General features: G+C 51.5%; 1 protein-coding gene across 4 annotated transcripts in view; it reads left to right on the top strand.

Moving 5' to 3' along the window:
• Positions 1 to 268: 268 nt before the first annotated feature.
• Positions 269 to 10,000, top strand: part of LOC113805750 (protein lethal(2)essential for life) — a 44,755-nt gene continuing 35,023 nt past the window's right edge. For 3 of the 4 annotated variants that reach the window (XM_070129539.1, XM_070129540.1, XM_027356811.2), the window contains exon 1: positions 269 to 595. In XM_070129539.1, coding sequence (XP_069985640.1) covers positions 408 to 595 — 188 coding nt within the window. In that variant the 5' untranslated portion in view covers positions 269 to 407. Of the gene's footprint in view, positions 596 to 1,740; positions 1,840 to 10,000 lie in introns of all 4 variants that reach the window. The other variant, XM_027356810.2, reaches the window with a different exon arrangement.

Below are 10,000 nucleotides of genomic sequence, written 5' to 3' on the forward strand. Positions count from 1 at the left end.
AGATCATTCTCGAACTTGTATATTCGATTTAGATCACCAATCACGGAAGTCGGTGTAAAGTTGCCATGAATAAAGCGAAAGTTTGAAATTTAGGAGGGAAGTAGCTATTAGAACCTTATACTAATAGTTGTTTTTCTTCGCAAAGTTGAAAAAGAGTTGATAAAATCTCATAGTAGATATAAAACGGCGAGGTAAAGCCACAGTAACGGATGCGAATACAAAACACACGGACGCCGGCGTGTTCGTTGCCAAAAGCACAACTACGTCAGTTTGTGTTGAGCAGCCAGCGAGTGAGGACCTGCGTGTCTCCCCTCCCATTCTCCATCCAGGCTCCTTCACGCGAGACGCTAGGAAGAGACAAATCGACCGCTAAGTTTAACAGAATAAACAAACCTAATACATAAAAAATGGAGGGCTTCAAGCACATTCCCGTCAAACTGGGAGACTTCAGCGTGATCGACCAGGAATTCAATTCAATTCGGGAGAAATTCGACAGTGAAATGAAGAAAATGGAAGATGAGATGGCTCGCTTCCGCAATGAATTGATGAATCGGGAATCGTCTCTCTTCCAGCGCTCAATGCTCACTTCCTCCAGGTAAAAAAGCTCTAGTTCAGTTACGCATTCATTAATAGTCAAAATCAATCTAGTGTGTGTTTGTGCTGCGTTTTTGTTAGATTATAATATGGTGAATTTACTGCGTGTGTGTGACATTGTTTAATTTTATGTTTTGTCGCTTTCATATATATTTTGGAGTTGTTTTGTGCGAAGAGAGGTGTATGAATTATCGTGAATTGTAGGTTGATAGTAAGCATAACAAATTAGTATAATCCCTCTTTGCCAGATAGTAAATTAACGATTCATTCCACGGGGAACGGTGATAATCTTTCATATGTTCTAATGCTAGGCCTACATCATGATTTACATGACAGCTGAAGAAACGTGTAGAGGAAGCTTTCCAGTTTTACGTAATTGAGGGAAATGACGAAATTTTACAGGAAATGCGGTGGATTAGCACTTGGAGAGGGGCAGTCCTGAAGGGAGGGGCCTAGGACTTGAGTTGGAGTTGAATGAAAAGGGTGTTCATTCAACCAAAAAGCTTCGTTTACTTAGTAAAAAGTCTTCCCTCTTGCTCCTTCTCTCGTGAATTTGATAAATGTGGAGTCGTAAAAATACATTCAATAGGAAGACAGATAGATTATATGAAAGGGGGAGAAGCTGATAGATGGAAATGCTTAGGGACAGACTCGAGACGACGGCCAGAAGAGGTGTATTTTTAGCCTAGGCTTCGGGCTGGTGGTGTGGCGTCCATAAAGTTGTTATTGGGAGGACGGGAGAGCCTTCAGTCTGGCTCTTTAGGTCTTGTCAGAGGAAGTAGAAATCTTGAAACGCTCAAAGAAAAGATAAGATGAGGATGGGAGGTGGGAGGGGGGGGGTAAGTCTGGATGTTTAGCAATAGTTGCTTCGTCTGTTTTTCAATTAAAAAAAAAAAAATCAGGTACGTACTACGGAAAGACTAATAATCATAGGCCTATGCATGGAATAGGTCAAAATAGGTTATAATATAGTCCTAGAAAGTTACAATATTCATATCTACTGTGCTGTCGTGGACGCGGAGAGACGGCCCGTCATCATCAAACTCGAGCGGCTCAAATCAGGTTTAGCAGCCGGACCGGACTGAGGGCGCCACCTCCGACCCGGATCGGATATCTGTGACCCCAACACGCACGTCTTCGTTGCAGGTTGCCGCCCTTCATGTCTAACCCGCTCGCGACAACTCAGATGACCGGCCAGGTGGCACCCGCGCCCTCCATGGCACCCCCTCAGCCCAGCACTAATTAGTAAGAGCGCGTGTGACCTCACTTTGCCCTCCCTCCCCTTCCCCCTTCCACTTTCCCCTCATCGTCCCTTTCCCTCCTCACTGTTTCCCCTTCGTTTATTCTGCCCCAGGGTTCAATATTAGCAATTCCACCTCCCTCTCCCCTCCTTCCGTTCATAATGGCACCTGCTCCTTCCCTGTGTCTCCAATTATCCCTCCCGTTACCTCCTTTCAGTCCCCTCTCAATCCCCTCCCAATCCTCACTGCTATCCCATGTCTGGCACCTCGTAATATGAGCCAGCTACCCTCCCCACCCTTGGCCCTCTTTCCCTCCCCCTCTCCCTCCCCTTAGCCTCTTCCTCTTCCTCCTCTTTCCGAATTCTTTTTTCTCCTCGTCTCTTCCTCCTCCCCCTCTTCCTCCTCTCCCTCCCTTCCTCTTGTCTTCATCCCCTCCCCTTGCCTTTCCTTCCCCCACCCCTTATCATCCTGCTCTTCCCCTCCCCTTTCTTCCCTCGTCCGCTCCTTTCCCACGCCCCACCCCCTTCCCGTCCCTTCCACCCTCCACCCCCCCCCCCTCTCCTCCTTGGCCGACCGTGTTTCGTTTCCCTTGGCGGTCGCGGTAGGCCTAGGCAGAGAAAGTCCCTGGGATGGCCGTTTTGTTGGTCATGTCATGCAGTGTCGGTTCCTGGCGTGGTAGGCCTTCGATACGAGACAGAAGGTTGCGCGATGGAGTGCATGTGTGCGGACGCGTGCATGACTGTCCGGTGTGTTTGTGTCTTTGTTTTTTGTAGTTTCTGATTGTTGTAGGTTTGTTTGTTTGGTGTTTGTACACTGGAGAGCTCATGTTAAATGAAACGACGGACGTGGGCTCTTTCTTCTGTTTTTGCTACTTTATTCTTCATCACTTTGGTCTGTTATTTTTCGTGTGTTTATTCGCTTCGACTCTTTTCCTTCCGTCTTCGATTTATTTCCTTTCCTCCCCTCGTTTTCGTTCTGCTCGGCCTCTTCCTCCATTTCCTCCTCCACTTTCCTCTTACCTTATTTCCTTATCGTTCCCCCTTTCTTCCTTCCACCGCTCACAATTTCATCCCCAGTTGCATGTTATTCCTTCCACCTCCCTCCCTAAGCCCTCCCCTCCCCCTGTCCTGCCCTTCCCGCATCCCACCTTCCAGCCTGTGCCCTCCTCCAGCCTGTGCCCTCCTCCAGCCTGTGCCCTCCTCCAGCCTGCCCCTCCCCCCTGATACTCAAACTATTTGAAGCGAAAAAAATGCAGTTCTTATCCACGTACACACACACGCGCGCATTCTTGACCGTCTGGGTTAGAAGAGAGGGAGGGGGAAGGGGAAGGGGGGGGAGAGTGGGAAAGGGAAGGGGAGGGGAGAGTGGGAAAGGGAAGGGGAGGGGAAGAGTGGGAAGGGAAGGGGAGGGAAGGAGTGGGAAGAGGGAGGGGAGGGGAGGAGTGGGAAGGGGAAGGGAGGGGAGAGTGGGAAAGGAAAGGGGAGGGGAGAGTGGGAGAGGAAAGGGGAGGGGAGAGTGGGAAAGGAAAGGGGAGGGGAGAGTGGGAAAGGAAAGGGGAGGGAGAGTGGGAAAGGAAAGGGGAGGGGAGAGTGGGAAAGGAAAGGGGAGGGGAGAGTGGGAAAGGAAAGGGGAGGGGAGAGTGGGAAAGGGAGGGGGAGGGCACAGTGGGAAGGGAAAGGGGATGGGAGGGGGGGTGGGCACCGTAGACTCTTCATGTGCGATAGCCTTATATGCGCGTCTCGGCTCCTTCTCGGCTCCTTCCTCTCCTGATGCGGTCGGGCGGCGAAAGGAATGCGGCTGTGGGGTTCCTACACGCATTCCTCAGGGATGGGTGGGGGAAGGAGGGGTGGCAGGGGAGAGGTGGAAGGGTGGAGGGATACATGGGCAGGGTAGAGAAGGAAAGGTAGGAAGGGGAGGGGTGGGAGGTAAGAAGGATAGATGGGCAGGGAAGGAAGGGGTGGTCGACGGGGTAGCAGATCGGGGCGGTGTATGAGTGAAAAAGAGGAAGGGGGGTGGAAGGCCGGGAGGGTTTTATGACGAGGGAGAGAAGGAGGAAGAGGAGAAGAGGAAATGAGTAGGAAGAAGGAATTGAAAAATGTGTGCGCGTGTGTGTGTGTGTGTATTACTGTTACAATCCTATAATAAAGAATGGTGGGTAAGGGTAAAAGATGGTAAATTAGAATGAGGGGAAAAGAGAGAAAGAGGCACAGTGCAAAATTTCCTTTCTTAGACATGACGAAGAAAAGAGACGTTGCTTATTTTCATTTTACTTTAATGTGCGTGTGTCTCCGGCTGGGTATGTGTTTGCATACCCGCGTGTCTAGGGCTGGGTTTGTCTGTCTGTCTGTCTGTCTGTGCATCTACTTTAAAGACAGGGAAGATTCGGTCGGGAACGTTATATTTTTAAGCAAGACGTGTTTTCGACTCGTTTAAGGGCAACAGGTTCACAAGGTGTAAGGTCAGGGTATTTGGAGAACCTTGGAGGCAGACACGGCGCCGTGAGGGTGAAGGCGGAGGCAAAGATAAAGATAGGGATAGATAGATAATGATGATAATTGAGGATGGAGTAACTCACCCGGTGGCTGAGAGAAGTGTAGGTTGGGACCGAGGTGGAGGGAGAGGCAGAGAGAAGTGGAGATAATGAGGAGGTGGAATAAGGGGGCGAGAATAGAAGGAAGGGAATGGTTTTACAGAGCGATGATGTAGGAATACGGAAATAGTTGCATACCATCTCTATCTCTATCTGCATTTCTCTCCGTCTGTTTATCTCTCTTATATCTCTCATCTCTCTCTCCCTCCCTCCCTTCCTCCCTTACCCTCACCCTCACCCACTCCATCTCCCTCCTTTTCACCCTATCCACCTCTCAAAAAAACACACGCACACACCTGCAACAAACCCACCCGCTCGCATGCACACCCTCCCATGCACACCCTCCCACCCCCAAGTCAGACGCACCACTCCCTCTCCCACCCCCAGCCGAGTCGTCATGCAATCCCCCCAACCCCACTCCACCCCCACCCTAGCCCCCCTTCCTCCCCCTCCAAACATGCATGCATTCCTTCAGTCTGGTGCGTGTGTGTCAGACCTCGATTTAAAGCCCCCAACACCGGAAGTGCCTCCATATTGATTTGACACGGGCAGAGAAGGCGCGCATAAAGGCGAAAATATGGGCCGGATGGGGCTTGTAAGGCCGTAAGGAAGTGCATGGAGGTTTCTTTCCCCGCCTTCCCAGTTCCTCTTGCTCCTTTAATCTCATTATGTGTCTCTTCTTTTCGTCTTCACTCTTTTCCCTGTTCCTCTTGCTCCTTTAATCTCATTCTGTGTCTCTTCTTTTCGTCTTCTCTCTCTTCCTTTCTCCTTCCTATCTTTCGTTTTCCTTCTCATTCGCTCTGGTCGCTTTCCTTCCATCACCCACTCTTCCTTCCTTCTTCACTCCCTTATCCTTCCCTCTTTCTCTCTCTTACCCTACCCGCTCTCCTTCACCCTTCTCTCTCCTTCCCTCCCTTGTCTTCCTTCCCACTCTTTCCCAACACACTCTTTCCTTTCCTTCGCTGTTCTCTCGCCTGTCCACTTCCATCCTTCCTTCCTTCTTCATCGCCCTTCTCATTTCCCTCCCCCGCTCACACTCGTCTATCCTTTCCTCTCCCTCACTCTCCCTTTTTCCTCCCGGCCTCCCGCATATTTCCTCCCTCCCTCTCACATCCTTGCCTGTTTTTTTCTTTTCCCCAGTCCCTTCCTCTTTCTATCGTTCCTCCCTCCCTCCCTACCTTTATTCCTTCCTTCCCTTCGTTCTCTTTCCTTCCTTCCCTTCTTACTTCCCTTTTCTGCCTATTCTCCCTCTTCCCCCTCTCTACCTTCTTCCCCGATTCTTCCCCCTCTTCCTCTTCTTTCCCCTCTTCACCCTCTTCCTCCTTTCCCCTACTTCCTTCCTCTTTCCCTCTCTTCCCCTTCTTCCCCCTTCTTCCCTCCTCTTCCCCCTTCTTCATTCCTCTTCCCTCTTCCTCTTTCCCCTTCTTCATTCCTCTTCTCTCCTCTCTTACCCCTCTTCCCTCCTCTTTTCCCCTCTTACCTTCGCCTTTCCCCCTCTTCCCTCCTCTTTTCTCCTTTTCCCTCCTCTTCCCCCTCTTCCCCCTCTGCATTCCTCTTCCCTCCTCTTTCCCCCTCTTTCCTCCTCCTTCCCCCTCTTCCCTCCTCTTTTCCCCTCTTCCCTTCGCCTTTCCACACCCACAACCGAAGGACCCCGTCGTGCACATTCCGTAAAAGGGATACCGTGGAATGGCCTACCGACTGGTGATTCACACGGGAGTGAATCAACCGGCGTTGCGTCATCATCTGTTGTTCCTTGGGTGGGGGGGGGGGGTGAGACGGTAGAGAGCGCGAGAGAGGAAGGGGAGAGATGGAGAGCGGAGTGGATGGAGTGGGAAGGGGAGAAGTGGAGGAGGTAGGAGAGGGAAAGGAGGGGTGAGGTTGGGGAGGAAGGGAGGGGAGAAAGAGAGGAAGAGGAGGGGAGGGATGTATAGGGGAGATGGTGAGAAAGGGAAAGGGAGGAAGAGGAGAGCTGGGAAAGCAAGGGGTGAGGATAGAGGACGAAGGAAGAGAATGGTAGAGGGCAGTAGGGAGGGGATGGGAGAGGGTGAGAAGGAAGAGGATGAGAGAGGGTGAGAAGGAAGAGGATGAGAGAGGTGAGAAGGAAGAGGATGAGAGAGAGGGAGAAGGAAGGAGATGAGAGAGGGGGTGAGAGGATGGGATAAGAGAATGAAGGAAGGGTAAGGGAGAGACAGAGAAAGAAGGAGGTGAGAGGGGAAGAAGCAAATGAAGTGGGGGATAGATGAAGAAATAAATGAAGAGAAGACGGATAACAGAATAAAGTGAAGGTAATACGGAGACAGCGCAGAGAGAGGAGTGGAAGGAGAGAGAAGGGGAGGTGGAGTAATACCTAGTCCCCCTCCCCTTCTCACGTTGGCAGCGGCGAGCGAGGATGCGAACGAGGTGAAGACGGCCATTGTTGATAAGAAAATCGTCCAGTGTTGTGAGTGACACGCCTCCGCTGTCTGTATTGTTTGGCCACTGGCGCGGAGTGAGTGGTTGGCACTTGACTTAGAGGAGTTTGCATGCTTGCGCGCTTTCGTGTTCGTGTACAGGCTGTCACGTCTCTATGGCATGTTTGGATGAACCAGAGAGAGAGAGAGGAGGAGGGAGAGAGAAAGGGAGAGGGTGGGAGGGCAGATACAGAGAGAGAGGGTGGGAGGGCAGAGAGGGATGGAGAAAGAGAGGGAGGAAGGGGAGAAAGAGAGAGAGGGAGGAAGGGGAGAGAGAGAGAGAGGGAGGAAAGGGAGAGAGAGAGGGAGGAAAGGGAGAGAGACGGAGGAAGGGGAGAGAGAGAGAGAGGGAAGGAGGGCAGAGAGAGGGATGGAAGGAGGGCAGAGAGAGAAAGAGGGATGGAGGGAGGGCAAAGAGAGAGAGAGAGGGAGTGAGGGCAAAGGGAGAGAGAGAGGGGGGGGGGGGTATGTGGGCGGTGAGCGGAGGGTGTGAGGGCGGTTTGATAAAGTGCATTGGAAAAACCAGACAGTACACTTGTGGTTCTATATACCCTTAAGGCACAGGTGAAGCTCTGACTGGAGATGCGAGAGAATATTTTCTAAAATCGCCTTTTCAATCTTTGATACATTTTTTTCTGCCGTGTGAATCTTTTCGGACATGTGGATCGATCTGGTATTATAGATATGGCAGATCCCAAGCTTATCCCATTGAAATCTTTATATCGGTTGGTGTAACTAGAATTAAGTAGTTGTAAATAAGTACCTGGCAAAAAAAGGGGGGGGAGGGGGGTTGCAAGTTGCCATCTCAGGGTTTTGTATTTATCGGACAATATGCATAGTTGGCACGGTCCTGCACACATTTGGGCATGCTATCGAAAGAAAAGGCCACACAAGGGTAGGCTGGAATGAGCGTGGGTAGCAGAAACCACACGGAAATGGAAGCGCCTCTTTAGACCCCAAGAGCCGATGCCATATTAAGAAATAGCCAAAAGCTCTCCTCACACACACACACGCACGCACGCACACACGCGCACACACACTCAACCCTTCCTCTCCGTAACCTTTAAACGCGCTGAGGGAGACGTTACGCGTGGGAATCAGGTGTTTTTAAAGGTGATTTTTCATCTGGGTCTCCTCTTCCTGCTTTTTACTTTTGCCTATTTTATTATTATATATATATTTTTAATTTTTGCTGCTGTTGTAGTTGTTATTGCTACTACAGTTACAACTACTACTATAGCAAACCACTACAACAACAAACCACTGCGACAACACCTACAACAACAACTAACCACTACGACAACAACTACTACAACAACAACAACTATTATTACAAATAAGGCAACTACCAGTTCATCTAGTCACTACTGTGGCTACCATCCGCTTTTTCTCCCTCTGTAACTCTCTCCTCCCTCCTTCCTTATATCCCGCTCTCCTCTCCCCTCTCCTCTCTCTCCTTTCCCCTTCATCCCTCCCTCTATTTCACTTTTCTCTCCCCTCCTCTCCTCTCCTCCCCCACTTCCCTCCCTCTCCTCCCCCACTCCCCCTCCTCTCCTCCCCTGCACTCCCCTCCTCTCCTCCCCGCACTCCCTCCTCTCCTCCCCGCACTCCCCTCCTCTCCTCCCCGCACTCCCTCCTCTCCTCCCCGCACTCCCCTCCTCTCCTCCCCCGCACTCCCCTCCTCTCCCTCCCCCCCACTCCCTCCTCTCCTCCCCCCCACTCCCTCCTCTCCTCCTCCCCCTCTCCCCTCCTCTCCTCCCCCCCACTCCCCTCCTCTCCTCCCCCACTCCCCCTCCTCTCCCTCCCCACTCCCCTCCTCTCCCCTCCCCCCCACTCCCCTCCCTCTCTTCCCCCCACTCCCCTCCCTCTCCTCCCCCACCCCCCTCCTCTCCTCTCCCACACACCCCTCCTCTCCCTCCCCCACTCCCCTCCTCTCCTCCCCCTCTCCCCTCCTCTCCTCTCCCCACTCCCTCCTCTCCTCTCCCCACTCCCCTCCTCTCCTCTCCCCACTCCCTCCTCTCCTCCCCCATTCCCCCTCCTCCTCTCACCTCCCTCTCCCTCCTTTCCTCCCTCTCCCCTCCTCTCCTGCCCCCTCCCACATCTGAATTAGCGGGAGACACAACACCCACGACCCCCCCCCGCCTTGAGCACAAGTACGACCTCCTTGAAAGCTCTCGACAGAGTAACCGGTCACCGTCTTGGCGACAACCCCCCTCCCCCCCTTGGGCATTTACTAAAGGGCCTTGTACCCCTGCCCGTAGCTATGGTTCAGGGTATAAGGAGGGCAAGATTAGGTGTAGCTGTCGCTTGCCATAGGTTGCAGTTGATACGATTGCGTCCCGTGCACTCTGTCCTGCAAGATAATGGACAACGCATTTAGAATCACCGAGTTATGTTGATGGTGTTTGCGTTCGTGTGTTTCCAGTTCGATCTCCGCGTTTGGGTTTCTCTCACGGGGCTCTCCTCTCGCGATAAAATTGGGCGCAGCTAAATCCGTTCTCGTTTGGAGGTTCTTGCAGCCAGATCCAACTTTCCTTTGTGCAGTTGTTTACTACGGCGAATCGCATCGGGAACCGTGATTTAGGTGTGGGTTGTACGGTGAGAAATCGCAGTGGTATATGATTTAGCATCGTGTGTAAGGAGATGTTTAACTACACACTTTTTTTTTTGTTGTTGTTGTTTTAGTATTAGCAAATATCTAACAGGAAATCATCGTTCGCTCATAGTTTCTTCCCTTTTAGCTCCCTCCTTCCACACTTTTTCGGCCTCTTTCCGTCCGTGAATTGTCGTGGCAAAAAGGAGAATTACTCGAACCGAAGAATTAGGAAATAATCTCTCTATCAGACTGGCTGCAGTTCCTTTTAAGTTTTCCCATCACTGCGTTAACCCCTCTCCTTCCCTCCCTCCGGCTCTCTTGTTTTCTCTCACTTCCTTCTTACCTCATTCCCTTTTTCCTTTTCTCTCAATCCTCCTTTCCCCCCTCGTTCCCTTCCTCCCTCTCTCTTGTTTTCTCTCCTCTCTTCCTTCTTCCCTCCTTCCATTTTTCCTTTCTTTCAATCCTCCTTTCTCCTTCCTTCCCTTCTTCCCTCTCTCTTGTTTTCTCTCCTCTCTTCCTTCTTCCCTCC

Source organism: Penaeus vannamei, chromosome 14 (assembly GCF_042767895.1).
Source record: "Penaeus vannamei isolate JL-2024 chromosome 14, ASM4276789v1, whole genome shotgun sequence".
In the NCBI taxonomy this organism is placed as follows: domain Eukaryota; kingdom Metazoa; phylum Arthropoda; class Malacostraca; order Decapoda; family Penaeidae; genus Penaeus; species Penaeus vannamei.